Source organism: Chaetodon auriga, chromosome 2 (genome assembly GCF_051107435.1).
Source record: "Chaetodon auriga isolate fChaAug3 chromosome 2, fChaAug3.hap1, whole genome shotgun sequence".
NCBI classification, from domain to species: Eukaryota; Metazoa; Chordata; class Actinopteri; order Chaetodontiformes; family Chaetodontidae; genus Chaetodon; species Chaetodon auriga.
Window position 1 is genome coordinate 18,519,582 of NC_135075.1, and position 22,983 is coordinate 18,542,564.

A 22,983-nucleotide genomic window follows, 5' to 3' on the forward strand; every position below is an offset into this window, starting at 1 on the left:
CTAATCCCCAAAACACAGCCAATCAATACGCGTATCAATCATTAATGAAGAGTGGCACATCAGTCCTTGTTCATGCACTTTTTTCATGATACTCAAATAGTCTGACAACAAAGGAGCGATAAACCCGCATGTTTTGCGCCAACACACACGTCTGAGCTGCGTTTTCAACTGCTGCTGAAACAAAAGCAGCTGTTTACAAACGCTGGACGACCGCAGAATAACTCCCAGAGTTTTTATTCCTCTCTTGAAATAAAGTGAAACTCGTTATGGAAATGTTTGCTGAGGTTAACACATCAAGGCAGAAACATAGGGGTCATTTTCTCACATGCTTTCATGCTCTGACTCACTGCTGCAGCCCGTGCAGTCGCCCCCTGCTGGCCGTCAGCGAGAATGCGGCGTCAACGCACTTCCGCAAGTCCTCAGAAGCCCCGTCCCCTTTTCACCCAGTCAGCGCTCACTCTGCTGCTGGTTCAGGGCGAAACAGCCACATTCCGTCAATCAGCCGTCGCTAATTACTGGAAGCTGTCAGGTAAGAAGATGATTTTCTCACCGTGTTTGTGACGCAGAGCAAAAGCACAAATAAAACGCTGCAATCTGGACTTTGATCAGGCTGTTTAACGCGCCAGCTGTGCACAAACTCCTGGTCTGCTCTCAAACTGCACAACTTCACTGACCAGCAGTGGACAGCGGAATAAAAGTCCATTATTTCAACGCACAGGGACAGTTTAACAGGGAGACCCTGCTGCAGCAGGTCGTTTGTGGAGCAGTTCACAATGTTTGGCTTGAAACTGTTCCAGAGGTGTGGCTGCCTTCACTGTGGAGCTGCTGGTGAGATAAAGATGGATGGCCTTTCTGTGCTAAAAGTGAAAGAAATAAACTTCCCACCTGGTTCCACCTGCTCCTTTCATATGGAAGCTTTTGCTGTATTTGGTAGTTTGTTGTCAAGCTGCTTACTGCACCTAAATGCTTCTACTCCACCACATCTGAGAAGGATGTACTTTACATGGACATCTGTAAGCAGCATGCAGTATTTGTCTAGTCATACATCCTCCTATGAAAACATAATTTTACTATATATTCATTCTTTATGTGTTAACGAGCGGCTTCCATGTGTGGGTGTCCACAGAGGGACTCGAAGCTGGTGACAAATACATGGTTCAACACTTTAATCTGCTTACAGCTCCATCACAGTGTGTTATAAACCGTATATCATAATGTTTATGTACTGCCAATAAAACAGGATATAAAGGGTGATTTTAGGCTCGAGGTGATGTTTTGAACGTGCGTATAATTCAAGAACAATAATATAAAACAGAAAAAAAGCAGCAAATCCTCACATTTGAGAAACTGGACCAAGAGACTGTTTGTCAAAATGATTGATTGATTGTTGAAACTGTCATTTTCTGCTCACTGACTCATCGATTAATGGCTTCAGCTCTACTTTATTTTCTCAGAATTATCATAGTGTTTCTCCATATTTAACTCTGCCAACCTGCCAGACCTGTATGTACAATGTCCTCTGGGGGTTTTTATGTCATCTCAGAGACATTTTTTAATATATAAATAAAACCTGAGAGCTTTGTGTGCTCTCACCACAGTGGAAGAAGAAGTATTAAGCTCCTGAGGTAGTTATACCACACTGTGATAATACTCACTCACAAGCAAAAAGTCCTGCATTCAGAATGGGCCTGAAGTAAAAGTGGTTTTTAGTGTTAAAGCGCAGTCTGAGTTGTTGTAACAGAAACATGATTTCTGCTGTTTTTCTGCTCAGGATGTCAGCTGTGAAGATGTCGGAGGGGAGCGTGCAGCTGGAGTGCTGCAAAGAGCCGCTCTTCTACAGACAAAGTGAACCTGCCTCAGGGGAAGTGAAGATGTCAGTGTTACTCCTTCACGGCATCCGTTTCTCTTCAGAAAACTGGCTCAACATCGGCACTATGGAGATTCTGGCCAAAGCAGGCTGCCGTGCCGTAGCCATCGACCTGCCAGGTGAGTCAGACGGGAACAAGCGCCACCGTTTTCACTGCTTCACACATGTCCGGACCACCAACTGGGCAAAAATGAAATCTGCCAATTTTCTTTCTCCTAAAGCTGCGTTTTCAAAGTCAGCCCACCAGGGGGCCTCACATCCTATCAGACAAAGCCTTTTTTTTAAAGCCTATATTAGTTTACATTTTGGCAAGTTGTCACCATATAAAAATATGCCGAATTAGCTATCAGCACTTCCTGCTTGCGTTGCACCCATGAATGCAGAGACAACTTTCACTGGATGACTTTGATCCTGCTGAAAACTTAAAAACGTGATGATTCTCAGCCAAGTCTGGTGTTATAAGCAGTGTCTTTTATACTAAATGGATTGATGGACGTTTATTCATGACGGACATTGGAGATAATGATACGCTTTGGAAGTGGAAGTCACAAAACATGTGTGTCATGTCTGCGTGTTCAGATTGTCACTGATGGTGCTGTGCTTCATGCAAACTGGGACAACTGGGCGTTAAGGGTTTTAAATGAATTGTCACAGCTGCAGCCCAGAATGCTGACGGTGTCGGTAAGCAGTTAAATCAGACTGCAAAAACCTGCTTCCTGTTGTTTTTACAACCCGTCCACTGTGTGCAGCATCTCTGTCTCCTCTGATCTAAAGAATCTGGTGTCCAACATCGTGACCTCTGTCTGTCCACAGGGCTCGGCCGGTCTAAGTCAGCCAAGGCCCCGGTAGCGATCGGAGAACTGGCCCCTGCAGGCTTCCTGAAAGAGGTGTGTGAGCAGCTGAGCCTGAGCTCGGTGGTGTTGATCAGCCCGTCCCTCAGCGGGAGTTACTCCCTCCCCTTCCTCCTCCAGCACCAGGCCCTGGTCCGAGCCTACGTCCCCGTGGCTCCCATCTGCAGTGACAAATTCACAGCAGAGCAGTACCAGAGCGTAAAGGTACGGCCTTTTATGCCTCTACTTTAAATTCCTTTGTAGTTTCCTGTCCTGCAGAACTTTCTTTTTTTACAGTATGTGTGCTCTTCATTTCCTCTTTAAAGGATAGCTCAAGCAACCGTGAATGTCAACCTGATTTTCCCGCAACTCCTTCTCTCCCTTTTCAAAGGAGCCTGTGGATTTTTACATGCGACCACGAGAGGAGCAGATATCACGTGACTTTACACTTTCACAGACGCCGCCGGCTTTCATCCGGCTCCCAACCAGTTCAAAATTCAATTTCTCAAACAGCAAACCAAGTGAAGGTGCACTAAGCATGAAGGAGACGTGTTTGTACCTGGAAAGTTTAAAAACAAGCGCACGTGTCTGAGTAAATGGGAGAAGTGTCTCGGCTGCTCAGTGATTTGGGGGAAATGTCGCAGCAGAAAGTGACGTGACTTCAAAGTGAGATATGAAAATAACTAAACAGTGAAATCAAACCGCGGTTAGTTTGCATGTTGAGATTTCATGAAAAACATATGAGAGGTGGTTCAGATTAGTGACATGATAATGCAATAAGTAATAGGATGTCACAATTTACTTTTGGTGCTATACATACAGACCACTGTGTATTTTGCTGATAATTTATTTTTCTCTTGACTGGCCATGGGGAGCATTTCTCAGCCGTCAACACAGTTGTAGAAATTGTAGGTTGCAGCGTTTTCAGAGCGTGATTCCTTAAATCTGATCTGAGGCAAAAGTTTTTCTATCACTTTCAAACGGCCACACGGGGTGAAACACGGGTCGTCTGAGAAAGCCGGGAGATGTAATCACAGTTGAAATATGCAGATAATGACACGTTTTCCTGTCTGACTGATCAGTGTGGGTCAGACTGTCTCTGCTCCACCTTAATCCAATGCCGGAAAGGTGCGAGCAGGAGGTTTCCTCAGCTGTTTGACCACATCTGATGGAGTATACTGGTGCTTTAAGTGTCCCACAGCTTTACGTAAATGCAAACTAAAATGCTGTAGCACCCCTTTAATGCAGGACTTTGTAATGGAGCATATTTACCTACATCTGTGTATCAAGACTTTAAATTTTTGCAGAGCTGCTCACAGCTAATATTAAGGTCTGTCTCACTACTCGCGTCTTAATCTTTTATTTACTTTACTTTTATTGTTATTGACATCCAGAAACATAAATAAGTCACACTTAGTAAAGATAAAAAGCTTGCCTCTTATCTTTCTATAAGACCTGTTTGAATTTTTTCAAACTTGAGGTAAAATGTAGGACATCACCAAAATCCCTTTAGCCACGGGTTTGAATTTCAAAACAAAGGGGGAAAAAAAGGGAGAAAGGAGTCTGGAGATGATTCATCCCAAGGATCTCTTTGTGTTTTTGTGTCGCCTCTCTCCTCCAGGTCCCCACGCTGATCGTTTATGGTGACCAGGACACTGAGCTCGGAGAACTGTCACTCAGCAACCTGCGCAATCTGGCCAATCACAGCGTGGTGGTGATGAAAGGAGCGGGTCACCCCTGCTACCTGGACGACCCGGACACTTGGCACAAAGCTCTCACAGGCTTCCTTAAAACGCTGTGAAGCTCTTCGCTGTGTATCAGTCACACATAAGTGACTCAGAGAAGCCACACAAATAAACACATTATTCATTCATGAGAAATTTAGGCCACAGACGTCCTCCTGCATGGCCTCATTGTGGCTTTTCAAATCATGTCAGTAATGAAACCGGAAATCAAGACTTTTCTAATGATGAGAGGAGATGAGGCGCAAACTTCTAAAGGAATAGTTTGACACGTTGAGAAATACGCTCGTTCACTTTGCCGGTGAGAGACAGATAAGAAGATTGTATGTCAGCCGGCTAACATTGACGTGTTTGTTTTACCACTAATAAACTGAGGTGTAAAAACAACATTTTTGTTATCCTGAAACAGAGCCAGGCTAGCCTGTTTCCTGTCTTTATGCTAAGCTAAGTTAGCAGGCTGCTGGGAAGAATCAAATGGGGCGTTCAGTGGTGTCAGAACAATTGGAAAAACGAGTTCTCACCCGGGAGAACTCACACAAACGCCCCCTCAAGTCGAGCAGCAGCATTAACCCTGAGAGTAGATGAGTGCAGATATTTAGCATGTGAAAGCGGTATTAATTGATTCATCACGGATATAAGCGTATTTACCAAGATGTCACACTTTTCCTTTAATACCAGGAAAACTACTATTGTAATCTAAATAGTAGTAAAGCTATGATTAAGAGTTGCTTTATTTTCTATGTAATGAAACCAATCACCACCTCTGCCAAACAAAACACCACAGGCTGAAATGAAGTGAAAAATATGAACATTATTTAATAACTGATTCTCTGTAATAAACAATTTGAAAATATTTTACAAGGAGTCACAGACACAATATTTTACAAATTTTGCCCTCTTTTTTTTTTTTTTTTTTTTCCTTTAAGCTTCATCTGTACAAAAGAATGGAGCGACATGGACCAGTGCCCAGAAAAGAAGGAGCTAAATCTTCCACGCACACCAACATTCACGCTCGCTCACGCACGAGAAATCAAACGAAACTCAAAGGAAATTCCAAACATTTTGACTTCAGATCTCGAACTTATCAACAGTGCTGTATTCCTATATATTTTTTTCAACTTCACTTAAAATTCGACTGATTTAATTCTTTTTTTTTTTTCTCTAAATGTTGCTGTTATTTTTTCACACACTTGTCAAACATGGTCACATAGCACCAGACTACAGACTACAGAATCACATACACACGTGTCTTTCCCACAGAGACGCACCAACACAGATGCAGCGAGGGTCGGGAGGGGGCTTTATGAAAACCGTCCCGTATATTTTAGGGCCGTGTCCTAAAGCGGACCCCTCCCTCTCGTCCCCAAGCTGGTCCAATTTTCTTTTTTTTTCTTTTTTTTTTTTGGCAAAAGTAAATTTGTCAAACCACAGAAATCAGACGTGTGTCCCTTTAGAAGAGTCCTTCCGTCGGGATGCACACACAGACGTCACCACGTGATTCCTCCATGACCTTCAGTTTGACAGGCCCGTGCTGCTCTGTGGAGACCCACTCCCTGAGCTTGCCTCTGACATTCCACCCGCTCACCCCAAAAAAAAAAAGAAAAGAAAAAAAAAACAAAAAAAAAAACACCTGGGAAGTGACGTCCTTGGCTTACTTCTGCCTGGTGCTTGACATCTCCCAGCTGGGCATGAATAAGTGTCTTTACATGTCTGATTATAGGTGTGTGTGCATAATGTCTCGGTGCAGGTGCAAAAACCATAGGCCTACATATTTAGTTCATGTGTGAGAGTGTACAGAGCCAGGAAAAGAGAGGAAGTTGCAGGGGGTACATTTCCACAGGCACGTGTAGCGCTCATTTACAGACAGTGGAAACAGGGATATACAGACAGAATTAATGGCACAGGACAGAGACAAACAAATGCCAGAAAAGTCGAGACTGCATCCCGCTCAGTACTCCACACCGAAAGGAGCCAAATTGGAAATACTTCAAGTTTTTAACAGTGTTTGGTTTTGTTTTGTTTTTTTGTACTTATTTGCTCAGAGCCTGCAGTTACTGTGCCGGCATGTTTGTCACATCAAATAGTACCAACAACTGTACAGAGTGTGTAGCTAAGGTTCAAATTGTCGTGTGAGTCGTCCCACCTGAGCAGTGAGGGTTTTTGGTGGGTGCGAACATCGAAGGTCGGAGGCGTTTTGAAATTTTAAATTCCCACCTGCTTTCAAGCATTTAATCGAACAGGCATCAGTCAGAAACGGATCATTCCAAGACGTAAAAATGCAAAATCAGAGCTCACTATACTTACTGCAGAACACCAAGAAAACCCAGGGGGAGTGAATATTTCGGAGGATCTATTTGTGTGTGTTTGTGTGTGTGTATGTGTATGATGTTGAGGAGGGGGAGGTTGAGAGCTCCGCACTGTGTAACACTAAGGCATTTAGAGAGGCTTTGTTAACTATGTTGCATTTGAAGCAGAAAACACTGATGAACTACACATTCTTTCAGACACCTCTGCTCCCTTTGATTAACATCTAGGCAGACTGATGGTTACAGATGGATTATTTTTGTTTCAGTAAAATCCCTTTTTTTTTTTTTCTCCACAACAACACTGGATTTCGTCTGTTGCGACATAGGAACAGGAAAAAACAGCTATGCTACCACAACTGTTGTCCCTCATACACTCCACAACTCATGTAAAAGACATTCCCCTTTGAGGGTTTTCAACACAAACTGACACACACACATCTGCACGCAAACACATACGATTCAGGCAGAACTATAGCAGTCAGGTGGCCCTAAAAACGCTCTATGGCCAGTTAAGTCGCTGTATACTCATAGTGTATCGTAGCTCTATACATGGCTTCGTAAAGGAACGGTATAGTAACTTCATATGATGGCAGTCAGGCGGCTCTGGAGGGGTACAGCGACCACAGCCGAGAGGGCGAATACATTAAGCTAGAGCCGGTCAGTGCCGTGGCTCTGTGTAAAGCTATTTCTATAGCCAACAGAATCCTGTGTTATCCAAAGCCTCAAAGATGGCTGCTTTATAAAGGTACTATACAGTAGCTCTACTCTTGTACAGCCGATGTGGTCCAAAACAAAGTGCATCAAGGCACTATGAAACAGAGCGGCTCCTAAACATGGGAGTCTAAATGACTTTTCACACATCGAAATGATCAAATGATGAACTGTGATGGATTACAACCACACTACTACTTTGTACGCGATCACCATATTTAGTTGCCTCTTCTGCACTTTTGTTGGAAATGTTGATAAGCCCCTATCCCCCAGCAGCGAATGGTTTTGAAGTTTGAACAGCATCAGTCAAAGGTAATGCAAGCCACCCATGAGAAAATAAAAAGTAAAAAATAAAAAGCCCACCTGGAACTACTGTGAGACAGTCATGAGGCAGAGATCTTGATGCGTCTGTCGGGTGAACAGAAGTAAAGCACATGTACAAATCGTGGTTAGAAGAGGTTACTGGAGAAGCCTCATGAGGGTTGGCAGAGGTGAGCTTTCGCATCAGAGAGCACAGGGGTTTCTTTTTTTTTTAACACTCGGTCCGAACCGGAGGTCAGAATGGTCGATTTATCCTAACGGAGAACACGACACGACATCAACAATGCTCCCGATCTGCAGCAACCGAACACTGATTCATGTTTTACAGCTGTCACTGGTGTGTGAGTCAGATAGCGCTAGCCTTAAATGGTAAATACAAGAGAAAAGTACTTGAAGGAATGCGATTACCATCATGTAATTACAATAATCCCCAGTGGACGTCTTTTAAAAGCATTAATCTGTAATTAGACGCTGCACAGAATGAATCAGCATTCAGTTTCTGAGTGTCTCCTCTTCCTCTTATGGTTTATCCTAAATCTAAATCAGAAGCCACTTCCTCTTCGTGTTTTGGCTATAAAAATAAGACCACATGAAAGTCTATCTCATTTTGGCAAGTAGATATAGTGCATAAATGAATCCATGTCTTTTTAAGTTAACACCTAACGACTTCCTTTTCAAATTAAAAACTAATTATACTGTAATGTTTGGAATACTCATCACTTCAGCAGTTTATACTTGACATTTTGTATACTTGACAGTTCTTTTTTTCTGTCATTTTTTTTTGTGGTGGCTATAACTGGCTGAATGGTCCACGGCCTCTAACGAGAGGTCAGTGACAGAGCGGTGACACTCTGAGATGGAGGAGACAAGAAGGAGGAGAAGTCCCACCGTCTGTCTGACAGACGGAGGTGAAGGCGGACAGACGACCTCGACTCTCCAGTCTGTATGAGGCGGGAGGTCTGTGACGAGGGCTTCCACCTGTCCTCTTTCCCCTCCCTTCTCTGGATGGTGGAGGTGGCGGGGTGGTCATGGGGCGGGGGCGTTTGTTTTCTCTTTTCTGACATTGCCTCTGATGATCCAGGTGGTCCGGCACCACCCACTCCTCCTGCAGATGAAGGTTAACTGGCCGAGGACACAAACGTCCGGCAGTTGTCACTAAGCGACACGAACTGAAGCGAGCTGGGTAGCGCGGCACTCAGGGCTTCCAACTTGCCGTGATGGGAAGTCCCATTATTACCTATGACTATATCTTGGGGGAGGGCTGAGGGGCACGGGGGTGAGAGAAGGGGTCGGGGGGTTTTAAGGTCGGGAAAGAAGCGTGGGAGGGCTAAAAGGAGGATAAGTGGAGGAAAATGGAATTAATGTAGTATTGAGTGAACGTGGGGGCTGACGGCCGGATAAAGCAGCAGCAGCTGGATGAGCAGTAAGGTGTAGAGGGACGGACGGAAGGAGTGTCCTCGTCCACAGTCTGACGTGTTCTCCTGCAGGGGGGAAACGTAGCTGTGAGTACACGTCCAGTACACAGGATGAGTGTTTTACTCACGGTGCAGGAAGCACCCGCTCCCTGACCAACTATGGACTGTTAGAAGAGCAGTTCAGCATTGTGTGAGATACATTTAGTCACTTTCTTCCAAAGAGTGAGATGAGAAGATTGATACGACTCTCAGGGGGAAACTGCTAGCTGGCTCTGTCCAAACGTAACAGAACCCACCTGAAGCTCACACATTAACATGTCGTATCTGGTTTGTTTAATCTGTGCAGAATCCAAGGTAAAAAATGACAGATTGCAGTTTTCTGGGGCTTCCGTTGGACTGTGGCTGTGCATAACAGATCCTCTAGTTTACTCAAAAGTGAGCAGTAAATTGGGATTTTGAACGTTTACAGTGTTTATCATCAACATCATCATCATCATCATTGTCCATCATCTCTGCCAGCTGTACAGTTGTACTATTGAAGAAGAAATACAGTTGCTGAAATGCTGAAATCATTCGTCATGATATCAAGATTTTTTCGATTATCACAATATCACAATATTTCTGAAAAAGCACACATATAAATAAACAGCCTGATTTAGCGAACTACGTTCTCTGTTTTGTATTCCATGAGATGAAATGTTTAAATCAGGATTCGTGTTTAGTTTCTGATTGCAGCTTGCACACAGTCATTAGTTTGGACGAGAGAAATGAAACATTTTAAGATCTCATCATCACAATATGATTCTGCTGACAGCCTGTAATTATCAGCCATACTTGTGTGCACTTGCATTACTCACAGCGAGTAAATGCTGAACTGCCTGATTGTTTTTATTTGAATAACTCTGCTTATTGATGTCTGAAAATCTTACAGAGATGTTATTGTCAAAGCAGGTGGAGGGTCCTTTTCGATAGCGTGCCACAGCCATTTCATCACACGGATTCTCCTCCTTGACTGAAAATTGACTCAATTAAGGAAAATTAAAATCCTTTGAATTTCTGCTTTTTTTTTTTTTGCAGTGTTTCTACATCCACCCACACACACTGATCGCTCACGCGCTGCTACACATGTAAATAACTGGTCATAATTCACTCCGTCTCGATAAAAATAACCTTGAAATGAATGTGAAACATCTGTGTTTCCACAGGTATGTTAGATAAGGAGATAGCATCGAGCGATTAGAGAGTGTTTTTTCTTCTCTACCAGCTGGTGTACAATGAGAAAAAGGATACACTCCTCCTCCTCCTGGGACAGCTTCTCTATCTCACAGGTGTTGCACGGCATCTTCTCCGCCACCACAAACAGCAAGTTGGTGTTGTTTATCCTCTTGGCATGAATCAGCCTGCAGAGAGAGACAACTCTGTTAACAACCCCCCTCTGCTCACTTACATCACAGGCTCATTTGCTAATGGATCAGCGAGATTCATGAGAGAGTCTCATAAGGCTCATTTAGCCAATGATGTGACCGTTTCATTAAAGCTGATACGGTTTAATCATCAGCAGAGTTTATTAGCTCCAGCAGAAAGACGAATCTGTCTTACTAACTGTGCCCCCGTCATGGTGCCATTCTTTGTGGTGTTGGCTTGTGTGTGTGTGTGTGTGTGTGTGTGTGTGTGTGTGTGTGTGTGTGTGTGTGTGAGTGTGTTTACATATGTACAGACCTGGAGCAGTTGCCACAGTCCTGCAGTATGTTGTAGGAGCTGCTGAGGTTACTTAAGAAGTACTGGGTCTGGATCATGACACAACTCCGCTCTTTGGAGTCGAATCCCTCTGCATCCACCTCATCTGCAGCATCACCACAGCGCAAAGAAGAAGAGTAGCTTTTGTCAGTTCAACTGATTTATTATGATTCTGAAAATGGGTTTACGAAGAGGGCATGGCAACACTTGGCCTGGAAAAAGCTGCAAAATTTCCTCCTCCTTCATCGTTTATTTGCATTGTGTTTACAGTTTGAGCTCTGAGGCTGGACAAGTGAACTGTGCACTTAAAATACTGATGCATGCATCATTTCACCATTGCTCTGTGCACTTCTAGAGTCTCGGCTCATGGCTCCATTTTGATTTTAATTGACTTTGATGTTCCAAAAATGTTCCTGTGCCGTAAAGCACCAGGCTAATGTTTAATGGTTGAACGTGTCTTGTTTGCACCCACCTGTGACAAACCAACTGTGGTAAGCCAGTCCATATATAAACTGTTGGAACAAGGACCTGCGGAGACAGGAAGTGAGAATACAAAATGGGGCTTAAATATGTTATTGTGTTAAGAGTATCCACGAGTCTCTTCAGGTGCAGTATGTGTGTACTGTGTGTTACACTTTTCATTCAAGCTTGAGGACTCACCATGCAGCTGCTGATGTCCACCAAGCCAGATTTAGAAAATCTGCAATTGTTGGCTGCAGATAAAGACAGAAAGAGAAAAATGTAAGAACAGCATAAATGTCACATCAGCGGATGACGCGTGTACATCAGTCTCTCTATATGCCATTAATTCAGCATTATCATCTAGTCTACATCCTGTCTGGTGTTGAGAAGTTTGTGTTCGCACCACAAACACTCCTCTGGGTGCAGCTCCAGCTTCACTGTTGGGCACCCGCTCACACACAGACTGATAGTCAAATGACTGCTTGCGGTTGTAGAAGGAGTTGTTGTAGAGCGCGTGCATCAAGTAGGGATCGACGTCACTGAAGAACATCCCCACCTGCGGAGAAGAAGACACTCCGGTCAAGCTGAGCATAGAGATTAGCGAGAGACCACGGTCAGCGTGAAAAGTTCCTTATTAATTTCACCTTGTTCCAGTCCTCCTTCTGATTAGACATGATTAGGAATGCACCATCATCTATTAAATAACACAGGAGATCCTGCACACAGAGGCGAAAGATGGGCTCTAATTAGAGGCACAGTGGAAAAATATACAGAGCAGGAGACTGAGCTGAATTTAAGAAGCTCATTAAAAATTTGCATACTTACTTCACTGTTAGCTTCACAGTCCATTTCACAGCCCCTGTTTGGTCCACACTGTCACAGAGAAAAAAACAAAGTTAGCAGCTGAACATCTTGGAAATGCTGCTCAAGACTAAGCTTGTAAATATACCTTTTCTGCTTCTTTCATTACCGTATTTGAGCCTTGGCGGTTGTCTGTATGGTTGCTGGCAAGAATCTTGAACTTATCTGTCCAGGCTTCAAGGTCTAGTTTCACTCCAACCACTGAGAGAAAGACAGGTTGGGAAAAGAGAGAATAAAAAGACTGCTGCACATAAAAGGCCCAGAAAATAGATGCAGATGGACGCGTCCACACAAAGTGACAATAAACACAAACACAGACGTGTAATTATCTGCGCTTTGCTCTGAAACGTTTTCTTTGACAGCTATCATCAGAAGGATTTTGTCCTCTTTCAGAGCTTGAGCCCACCTGCAGGTTTGATGGTCTTCCCTCCCACCGTGATCTCCACCGCCGTGCTGACCAGGATCCCTATGGTGTCATTCTCTGGGTTCAGCAGCTCGTCCCTGACTTAAAGAGGGAAACAAATAGAGAAACAAGCCGAGGGTGGAGGTGGGGTGGGTGGTGGTGGGGGGTTAGAAACAAAGAGCCACAACACATTATGAGGCACAGCGTGAGATATACAAGCCGAGACCGAGAGCATCATTCACCTGTTCGATAAGGCGCTCGGAAGATGTAGCCCTTGTTGTCGAGACTGCGGCGGTAATAGCTGGCATTAAACGGCTCAGGGTCTTCGTCCCAGGTTTCTGCAGCCCTGAGATTTAAGAGCACAGACCGCGGAGCTGTAAATCTCTGATGCACAAGCCTCCTGCTACCAGTTTAGGAAACATTTTAAGTCCTCACAACATACTACTTTAAAAAGAGAATGAAAGTGAGAAACAGAACCGCAGAGCAGCTGCAGCCCGGACGCGCAGCCTTCATGACGAGTGCACTTACTTGTTCGGAAACACTCTTGTTATACCTCCATCTGTTGCAGCAAACACGGCCAGAAAGCCGTATCTAATTGTCAGGATGGAGAAAAGAGGCAGAAATCAAACCGAAGTCGGATTCGGAGTCAATTCCAAAGACGCAATTTGCTCGGTGTTGGCGAGTTGTACTCACGTGTTTAAGTCTTTATTCTTCCACACCTTCTCGACCAGCTGCCTGATGATGCCAGTGTCCAGGATCAGGTTATGAAGGAGCAAACTGTCACCTAAATGGGATTAGGTAAACAGAATATTATCAGAATATCACTCAAATCCACATCAGATGTAGATTCGTTTGATGAGATTTTAACCACTTTTAGTCAAAATTCAACCAAAGAAATAACACTCATGATTAGAGTGAACACAGAAGATTATTTCCTTTCCAGATTTCAGCCAAATACATCTACAAAACTCACTTTGTCTCTGTGCAAGTTTGGTGTTGTTACAGATGGTGGAAAAAATGAAATACATTCAATTTTGCTGGCCAATAAAAACTGATGACCCTGATAATCAGAGATGTTTGTGGATGTGAAAAGCCGCAAATTTTTGTAATGGACTACTATTTTCGGCCACAGATAAATCCACACATTTGGTGCTCTAGTAAGTATTTACAGCAGGATGGTGTGCCAACCATTGACGCCGATCTTGAATGAACTAATTTAAAACTAATACAATACTAATTTTGTGTGAGTGGAAAGAAATGAATGTCCAGATGAAACAGCATTTCGACAACTTCTGTGAAGGTGAAAGAGGAAATGCAGGCGGGATGCGACGTGGGTGTGTCATAACAAACATGGAGAATTAGAGTGATTGAGTTTGATCCTCGCCTCCATTCAGCCCATTCACTCCATTCATTCACGCTGATGCAATCACACATCATATTTGGTTTTGCAGGAAGAAAACATGGTTGGATTTTGATACAAGAATACAAAAAAATTGATGTTTTTGTATTTTGTTTGCCATAATTTGTTAAATCGGTGCACAATACGACTGGGGATACAATTTTTCATTTCATCTCGACTTGAAACTCACATTGTTTGGAGTCCGGCGTCACCTTCTCCATGAGAGCAATGAAGTTGAGAAGGAACTCAGTGTTGTTGTTGGACAGTTCCAGATCATTGCAGTACTCCCTGAGGAACAGACAACGCCTTTTAAGTCAGAGAAAGAAGGTAAAAACACGCTCATGCAACATTTACACTCGGCCTTATTTGTCCTTTAAAGGGGGACGCACAACACAAAGTGGGGATGCACAAATACACGTGTCACTTGACACTTTCGTGTGCAGCATGCATGTCTTACAGCCTAAAACGAGTATGCCAAGATGCCTGTCAGTCAAAACAAAATGTGGCTGGGCATCACAACGAAAGAGTGATTTTCTCAGCGTGTTTCAGAATCGAGGCTGCAGCTGGAGGCTATGAGGGTTTGAACAGCACATGCAAAGAAGCTTGCAGTCATTTGTCATATATAATGTCACTTTTTTCTATGTTACACATTTTGTTGTCCAATATCAGCTTTACTCTTTTTACAATTTCTTATTCTTATCTTACATTGAACAACCGAACTGATGAGCCCTAAATGTATTTGTGCAAAACAAACATGTAACAGCATGCAAATAAGATCTGATGTGGCTTCAATACTTTGTGTAAAGGAGGGTAACTAATGAGGGTGAGCGCAAAAAATAAAATAAAATCAAATTACAAGGTTTTAGCGAATTTTATATTTTGCCAATCCAAGTTTCCACACCACTCAATAAGAAATGAATGAATGAAATCAACCACTTCCACACAGTGCAAGACCACCAAAGACAGAAGACCAAAAACGGATGACCATCAACGACAGCAAGCATTCACACACAGGGCTACCTGGGAGCAATGAATACATGTCCTTCAGACTCAAAACTGTTTGGCAGCAGTGATTCAAAATCTGCAACAGAAAGGGGAAGATTATCCGGGAAGGGCAGTGGGCAGAGCAGTGGGGAGTTGTGGGTAAACGGCAGCTGTTCTTCAAAGGTGTAGGGACGAAGGAGGGAGTTTACCATAGCAACACTGAGGTATCATGGGAACACGTTAGCGTTAGCCAATATGGTGCCTAAAATAGAACCTGACTCTCAATGGACGACTGCTTTAGTTTCACAAGCACTCACACCATCTTTTTTCTTTTTTTTTTTTTGCTTTTTGTCCATCACTTTGTCAACAAACGTTTTCTGATTCATTTGGTTTCACTCTAACATATTTTGGATGTCTGAGAACTGACTTGCGAGACGTGATGTGTCAGGAAGCAAGTTCTCAGACATATTCAACACAGTGAGTGCTTTCAGATCAGGCAGGCATCAACATGGCCAACTATTGCAGGGGGAGGTGGGTGAAGGTCCTGATGGAAGTGGTCACCCCTCAGACTGGCAGGGGAGAGGGCTCAGAGAGACACATAATCAGAGGAAATGCATTGCATTGTGAAGGGCATGTCGAAGGGCAACTTTATTTCATCCATCACAGACAGAACAGAACACAGAATATCAACCGTCATTAAAGCCTCAGCAGGTGAGTCTGCGGTGAATCCAACATGTTATATTCTCATTATGTCATGACCTGCAACTGTACAAGCAGATGAGAATGAAAGGTTTCATTTTAGAGCTAAAATCGAGTGCCCAGGTAGTTTTCCGCCCACAATGCCGTGCACATCCGGGTCGGGCTTATTGAGGAAATGTTGGGCCGTGCCCCTGGCAGTCTGAGGGGTGAGGAGGGAGGGAGACAAGCTGATGGAGACAGGGAGAACAGAGGGACGACACGGCAGTCAGGCGCTGCGCCGAGCGGCACCCTGACACCTGACAACATGGGAGGACCTGGGCGGGCAGGACACAGCTCAGCCCTGAAGGGTCAGTCTGCAGGCTGCGACGTCTCCAGCTATGGACGAGATACTACGGCAGCTAACAAACATTAAATAGATGTAGCTTTAATATATAATATAGATCAATAAAGTATGGTTACATTAAAATATTATGACCACAAGAGATCCCTATTTACTGAACTAGAAATAAATAGCAGTAGTTACAGATTTCTATGCTGACGTTATCATAGCTAAGTTGTAGCACTATAAAATTAAAGTTTCAGATTAGTGTGTTTACCTTCCTACATTATTAAAACCAGCTAGAAATATGACTGTAGGGCTCAATATGCTCTTAACTTTATCAATGAGAGGGAATTATTTAAATTAAAGTCAGTACCTGAGCCCTAGTGTGAGAATTAGTTAAGACACTTATTAACTAATGACACTGTAAGAAAAAGACAGAGAGAGAGAGAGAGAGAGAGAGAGAGAGAGAGAAGAGGGTGAAAGAGAAATGGAGAAGGAGGACAAGGAAAAGAGAGAAATATGGTATAAGAAAAGGAGAAGAAAGTGACAGAGAGAGAGAGAAAGGAGGCAGACACAACCCGTTTGGAGCTCTCCACAGAAGGAAAAGGATTAGGAGGGGGGGGACAAAAGACAAGTTTTAACAGAGAACATGAATATCTGCCTTCCTTCGGTGCAGTGGGTGTGTTTTTTTTTTTTTTTGCTTCTGGAGCAGCGGATACGTGGGTAGGAGGGTGAGGTTGGAGGACCGGAGGAGCCATCGTGAGAAATGTGGGATCTGAGCTGCAGCAAGAGGGTGAAGAGGAGAAGGAGGGATAAAAGGAGGAAGAGGAGGAGGAGGAAAAAGAGGAAAAGGGGAGGAAGTCCTGAAGGCAAGACGGGCAGGAACAGAGGCAAGCAGGCTGGGACAGGTGAGGGTAGGAGGAGGTGGGGTGGGGGGCAGCAGGAAGAGGTTCAGGACGAGAGTGGTGGGAAGGAGGCAGCGGTAGGGAATAGGAAGTAAAGGAAGGGAACGTGGACCAATATGGAGTATACTTGCCCTTGCTGTATGGCACTGTGTGGATCCATCAGAGAAGGAGTGAGCAAGAAAAGAAACAGGGGATCGGGTGGGAAGGGGGGGATCACAGACAATATTTTATTCAATTACTCTTTGAATAAAAATATTGTTTTCTTGAAAGAAAGAAACCAATTTAAGTCAAACAAGACAAGAGAGAAAAAGAAATGAAGAGCAAACATCTTATTTGCAAGAGCAAACGAGGGAACGGAAAACCAACGGAAGAAAGGAAAAAAAACTGGGAAATCCAGGAAAGGAAAACAGTAAAGACAAAACCAGTAATTACGAGAGATAACCATGGCCAAACAAAAAAGAAATCAAATGAAAGAGGAAAAGAGTGGAGTAAGAGGGTCTGGAGAGAGAAAGAATGAGAGAGACAACACGTGTCCCCATTCAGACCCACAAAAACCCAAACTCCCACATTTATCAAGCCCTTATCCCGGGCCGTGTGGGAGTTTATTTACTGAATGATTCCAAAGCTGGGAAACATCTCACACAATCCAACAACAAAAACAAACAAACAAACAAACAAACAAACAAAAAAAAATCACACACGTAACAGAAGGAAAATTCCCCAAATCATAGAACTCATCATAAGGAGTGAAAAGCATGCGTGTTTTCACAGTTTTCCAGAACATCAAATACTTTGAACACAGATGCTTCAGAATCATTACTTGGTGGAGAAGAGGCGAGAGCATTTGGCAAAAAAAATAATAGCACAAAGGTCACCATTATTTTCACCTGAGTAACACAGTAAAACCACAGCTTTCACCTTTCTGTCAGTTCAGTTATTTTTTTCTTCAGCCAGTGTGAAGAAAAAACATCACCATTTTACAGCACAGCATGAAGACAGGAGGGAACAGGGGGCAGTAGAGGAGTCAGGGGACTCAGGTATGATCCTGCCTATCAGAGAGTGTCGAGAGAAAGGGGGAGAGGGGGGGGAGGGCGGGGCAGGCGACTCCGCTCGGACACTCCCTATGATGATGTTGGAGACCCAGGACAAAGGACTGAATAAGAGCATAAGGTCATATTTGGGAGAGAGAGAGAGGGAGAGGAGGAGGAAAGAGTGGAAAGAGAGAAAGAGCAGAGAGAGACAGAGAGTGAAGGATGCTGGGTATTCCCGGGTACTTACACTGCACCTGAAGGATCTGGTCACTCAGGTTGGCCTTGATGTGGTTCTCACTATATGTGGGCAGTACCAACCCTAGACTGAGGTAACGAGGCAGAAAATCAGGAACACGTTATGGATGCACACATAAACTCTCCTACACACACACACACACACACACATACACACACACACACAGCCGGCGTCCGTCACGTTCAGACGCAACTCGTTCAGCAAGGCTGCGTGAAATGGTTATCGTTACTTCTTATAATGTGGTGTCTTCATGGAATAATGCAGCTTTTCCAAATGTTTGTGAGGGAGGAAATGCGTTAAATGCCTTTCTTAGACCCCATGAGAATCACTGACTACGTCTGCGCACGCGGTAATATTCCACTAATTATTCCAAAAACACATAACTACTAACTACTAATATTCAAAATTGTATTCGGGTCATGTAAACAGAGTATCCTTTGCGTCTGGATACTCTGAGTGAGGCCTTATTCTGAATGCAACCGAGACATAGACATTTATCAGGCTTCGGGAGCTTTCTTTGGAAATGCATACAGTGCATTCAGAGTAAGCGCAGCAGTTGGTGACACACGGCCTCCTGCCCGTTTACTGCCAGCTCTGCTCATTGTGAACACACCAACCAGCCAACAGTTCACGAGGCTGGGGTCGAGACGCGTGCACAAAAGAAACACTTCAGTTTCACCCACTCGTCAGCACTGAAAACGCACTGCTTTCCAGTTTAGGAGACCTTTAAGTTGAGCTCAAATCAAGTACACAGTACACATCCTTAATGCCACCCAAGAAAAGCAACTCCACTTGTAGTGAGCGCCCTCTGAACTATATCAAACATGCTTGATATTTACGACACATTGCTGATGGTGTCACTGTCCAGCAGTACATAGCAGCTTCCGCATTTTTACTGAAGTGAAACATGGCTCAAGTAATGTTACACTGGCATTAACAGACTTCTTGGCACTGGGGGGAAGTGCAAGAAGCTGTTAACACAACACTGACACATTATTGCCTTATTAAGTCCATTTGGTGAATATGTTAGACAGCAGTGGCCTCCAGCAGACACAGGGCAACAGAGGCATTCATTTAGAGTCCTGTTTCTGGCCAGATAATGAATATCACTTCAATATTCACTCTCCCTTTGGCTCGTTTACTCTCCACCAACTTTATCTGTGAAATGTTTCAAACAAATGATTCAAAAATAAAAACGAAATATCAGCTTCGCTTCCTAATATGTCACCAATACGGCGTTGTGGTGCTACCACAGCCAGACATTAAAGAGAGAAGACAGAAATACATGTCCCATCTCTTAATCTGTGGTTCCATAAAAAGCTAAAATATAACTCAGTAAGAGGATTAATTGAACAGATAGAAAATCAGGCTGTGACAGTATCAGCTACAGTCGACTATCTATAATATCAAGCTCGTTTAGATTTAAAGAAACATCCCACCAGAGTCCCACGTGCTGTCCTTAACTCTGAAGTGTAGGGTGCATGACAGAGTAGAGCTTTAATGTCTGGTTAGACTTAGATTTGACTGTTGCAGGCCGCAGCAGTCACACATGAGGATTGTTAAATACACTGGAATTTCCCTTTGAGTTGAATATTAATAGAATTGTGCAGCCTCATATGGACTGAGCCAGGACCAGGCGCGCTGCCAGCAGATGTACTAAAAGACACACATCAGACAGTTGCAGGACTATTGAATATCATAAACTGTCATTCGCAAAGTGTTGCCTGGAGGAAATGTTGTTATGATGCAACCACAAACGTTCAAGCAAGTTTTCAGATGAACATACTGCGAAGTTAATTTGTGCTGAGAGTACTGTTGAAGATTTTTATGAGAGAAGAAAACCGGCTCTTTAATTTGGCTGATTGGGATGAATTAACTTACTGCAAAATTCAGAAGGCAAATGAGCATGTTGCCTTTATTCAGTGACAGGTCTAGTCTCTTCCGAACGTGTGATAGTGGCAGCTACAGTTACCAAACACAGCTGGTTGATCAGTAACAGCTGTTAAAATCTTGTGAGACCTGTGACTCAGGCTGGACGAATCAAAAGCATCAAAGTTGGACTTCAGTCACGGGTTCGAGTTGTGCAATCTTTTTGGTCTGAGGTCAGGTGATGCATGTTTGATTTCAAACCTACCTGTAATCTGTCCCCTCCACAGGCGTCCACGTGTACGTGCGCATGGCCTCGTCGATGTATCTCTGTTGACAGCCGCAAAGAGACCCTGATAAGTGACACCGTCACAACCTCTCGTCCCGTAATTGGAGGGAAACAACGGATCCTGAACATACTGAGCGATTCCGATTCATTACAACACCATTCAGGAAGGTGCTACTTTGGATCATGATTGAGTCTCATATATTGATGACTTGCCTCATCAACTGACTTAATGAGCGTCTTGATTTTCCTTTGCCCTGATTTGCCATCAATCATCTGTCGACGGATCTGAAAGGCGAGAGAGAGAGAGAGCGATGCTGCAGCGTGAGACGGCAAGCAGATACGTTAGAAAGTGACAAATAAAATGATTGTATGAAACATTTATTAAATACAGGAGTTGATAGTAATGATGATGTTTCGGAGAGGTTGGCTTTTACCTCCTCCTTGTTGCTGTCCTCCAGCTCTGCATCCAGAAAGTCCAGAGTGACGGGCTCCCTGAAGTTAATGATCTGAAGCGACGGGGAAAGTGGGGGAAGACAAAGCGGGAGGGTTAACGTCAGTCAGCAGGAATAACGGCCAAATTTAGAATCAGAAGCAGGTAAACTCATTAGATGCAGGGCGGCGTTCGCACTTAGACCTACTTTGGGTCGCAGGTTGGGATGCAGCAGCACATAACCATTTGGGTCGATGGCAAAGGTGTAGCCATTGGCTCCGAGCTGTGCAGAAGAGGAGAGAATGGAGACTTATATACAATAATCGCACTATGAAAGTGTCATGAGAGTGACACTGAGGGTGCAGCATGCTCACTCTGTATGTAGGTGTCTTCTTTTTGATTTCGTTGATTGCAATGTCTACTCCCATGACTCCGAGGATGAGCTGGTTCTGCAGGAAGAACATATGAGGTGATTACTAGCATTTTATCCATAAACAGCACTGTCATCGGAGACTCACCGAGCAGGTAGCTGCGCTGTGAGATTACTAAGAGCATCTCCACAGCATCTTTGACTTATCACATTATGTGGAATCTGATTAGTCCTTATTTCTACAGTATCTTAAACTGAGTCGGTTTGCAGCGGCGTCATTGCTTTAAGCCTGTGTGATAAGCTCAGAGTAAATACTTTGGTCATGGATACTGAAAGCTGGATGCATCTGTGCTCTCTGGATGATAAAAGATACTACAGACGGGCGGCGGTGATGTCTGCTGTCACCTCAGGGGGGAGGTGTTGTCTAGAAGAGCAGCAGCTGGGCAGACGCCATTAGAAAATGACTGATGAAGATCAACAACAGCAAAGAGACGCAAAACAAAACCTGAAGCCCTCCTGCTGCTCCAGCTCCTGTTTTTGTGCGAATAACCTTATGCAGCTGTAGCCTTCACCACATGAACGACAGAGAAAACATTGTTCTTACATAACGATAACGGTGAAGGCTCATTAATACAAAGGGTGAGCAGGGGCATGAGTCATTCTGTAAGCTGTGTGAGTGACACAAAGTCCAGCTATTTTAAGCTCTATGTCTTGTACAGTGTATATCAGCGTTGATCTTACCTGAGAGCTTACAGTATCAGCAGTGAGGTTAAAAACTGGCATCGTCCCAGTGATGACAAGGCCCAAACCCTGATAAGAGACGTGAGAAATCCAATTAAAATGTTTTGTTATGCTTCAAAACATCTTTACATACGGCATAATTAAAAGTACTGAACACAAGAACCTGCAATTTTAATCAACTGGAATTTAAACTTTAACAATATAGAAATAATAGTTTAATGATACAAAATGCCCTTTGAAGTTCTCTCTCACCAGAGCGTCCTGGTAGACGTTTGTCCACTGCACCTGCTTGGCTTTAGGCCCAGCCAGCACCATGGGACGACCCAGGACATCCAGGTACTCCTGCAGCGGCAAAAACACACACGCTAGTATGAACACACACAATAAACACACATAATCAAACAGACAGTTATAGTGGTTGTCATGTACGGGGGCTGGAAGAACCGTCCAACGTTCAATCTGTCATAAAACTATAAGACCCTGACCAGCCTCCTCTCTGTCACCACATAAACCAGTGTGCCACCAGCAGCAGCACCGCGGTCCTGCCGAGCCATAAACCCTCCAGTCCTGAGACACTCAGGGCCGTTTTTCATCGTTATGAAGGAGCTATTAAAAACACATTAAGGGTGTCAATGGCACGACGTGTAAAGAGGCCCTTCTCCCAGAGGCTCGACTGTCATCGCAGGCATTGTGAGAATGTCCCACAGCGATGGTGAATAGAGGTGAGGGGTTATGTCTACTCATAATACATCAAATTCACTACATTCGTTTGTTCTCAGGAGGCACCTCACAAAACAGCTGAGATGTCTTTTTTCATGTGAACAACCTATTGATCCTTGTCATTTTAGAGACCGTATGTAATTGGTGAAATTATTGAGCGAGTGACCTCATGACATATGAAGTGACCACACACTTTGGAGGGAAAAGAAGCCTTCCGGGGATGGGACGGTCGCACTGTGAGCCTTCACTGTCTTGTTCATATAAAGACCAGAGACAGTGAAATTATCCCTCTCATCACACTGACTGTGTATAATTC

The 22,983-nt window shown here is 43.9% G+C and overlaps 2 protein-coding genes across 3 annotated transcripts in view; one reads left to right on the plus strand and one right to left on the minus strand.

Annotated features, from left to right (window-relative positions):
* The first annotated feature begins 397 nt into the window (after positions 1–397).
* On the plus strand, positions 398–5,292 carry abhd14b (abhydrolase domain containing 14B). The gene is made up of 4 exons (XM_076760378.1): positions 398–529; positions 1,772–1,986; positions 2,681–2,922; positions 4,319–5,292. The coding sequence occupies exons 2-4, from the start codon at positions 1,773–1,775 to the stop codon at positions 4,496–4,498; spliced, it is 636 nt and encodes a 211-aa protein (XP_076616493.1). The 5' UTR covers positions 398–529; position 1,772; the 3' UTR covers positions 4,499–5,292.
* A 1,174-nt stretch (positions 5,293–6,466) lies between these two features.
* Positions 6,467–22,983, minus strand: part of cacna2d2a (calcium channel, voltage-dependent, alpha 2/delta subunit 2a) — a 139,849-nt gene continuing 123,332 nt past the window's right edge. Inside the window, exons 15-39 of one of the 2 annotated variants that reach the window (XM_076760351.1) lie at positions 22,200–22,289; positions 21,948–22,016; positions 21,211–21,285; positions 21,045–21,119; positions 20,841–20,912; positions 20,620–20,691; positions 20,386–20,447; positions 18,243–18,319; positions 17,096–17,110; positions 15,075–15,135; positions 14,245–14,342; positions 13,349–13,439; positions 13,184–13,246; positions 12,898–13,001; positions 12,659–12,757; positions 12,362–12,453; positions 12,217–12,264; positions 12,036–12,107; positions 11,795–11,947; positions 11,590–11,642; positions 11,402–11,457; positions 10,912–11,035; positions 10,483–10,592; positions 10,122–10,204; positions 6,467–9,258 (exon numbers count right to left, since the gene is read on the minus strand). In XM_076760351.1, coding sequence (XP_076616466.1) covers positions 9,136–9,258; positions 10,122–10,204; positions 10,483–10,592; positions 10,912–11,035; positions 11,402–11,457; positions 11,590–11,642; positions 11,795–11,947; positions 12,036–12,107; positions 12,217–12,264; positions 12,362–12,453; positions 12,659–12,757; positions 12,898–13,001; positions 13,184–13,246; positions 13,349–13,439; positions 14,245–14,342; positions 15,075–15,135; positions 17,096–17,110; positions 18,243–18,319; positions 20,386–20,447; positions 20,620–20,691; positions 20,841–20,912; positions 21,045–21,119; positions 21,211–21,285; positions 21,948–22,016; positions 22,200–22,289 — 2,037 coding nt within the window. In that variant the 3' untranslated portion in view covers positions 6,467–9,135. The remainder of the gene's footprint in view (positions 9,259–10,121; positions 10,205–10,482; positions 10,593–10,911; positions 11,036–11,401; positions 11,458–11,589; positions 11,643–11,794; positions 11,948–12,035; positions 12,108–12,216; positions 12,265–12,361; positions 12,454–12,658; positions 12,758–12,897; positions 13,002–13,183; positions 13,247–13,348; positions 13,440–14,244; positions 14,343–15,074; positions 15,136–17,095; positions 17,111–18,242; positions 18,320–20,385; positions 20,448–20,619; positions 20,692–20,840; positions 20,913–21,044; positions 21,120–21,210; positions 21,286–21,947; positions 22,017–22,199; positions 22,290–22,983) is intronic. The other variant, XM_076760362.1, reaches the window with a different exon arrangement.

Bases quoted from the DNA above. Each gene is read 5' to 3' on its own strand.
- abhd14b (XM_076760378.1), top strand. From the start codon at position 1,773: ATGTCAGCTGTGAAGATGTCGGAGGGGAGCGTGCAGCTGGAGTGCTGC. The intron at 1,987-2,680 runs GTGAGTCAGACG...GTCTGTCCACAG, and splicing joins CGTAGCCATCGACCTGCCAG to GGCTCGGCCGGTCTAAGTCA. The intron at 2,923-4,318 runs GTACGGCCTTTT...TCTCTCCTCCAG, and splicing joins AGCAGTACCAGAGCGTAAAG to GTCCCCACGCTGATCGTTTA.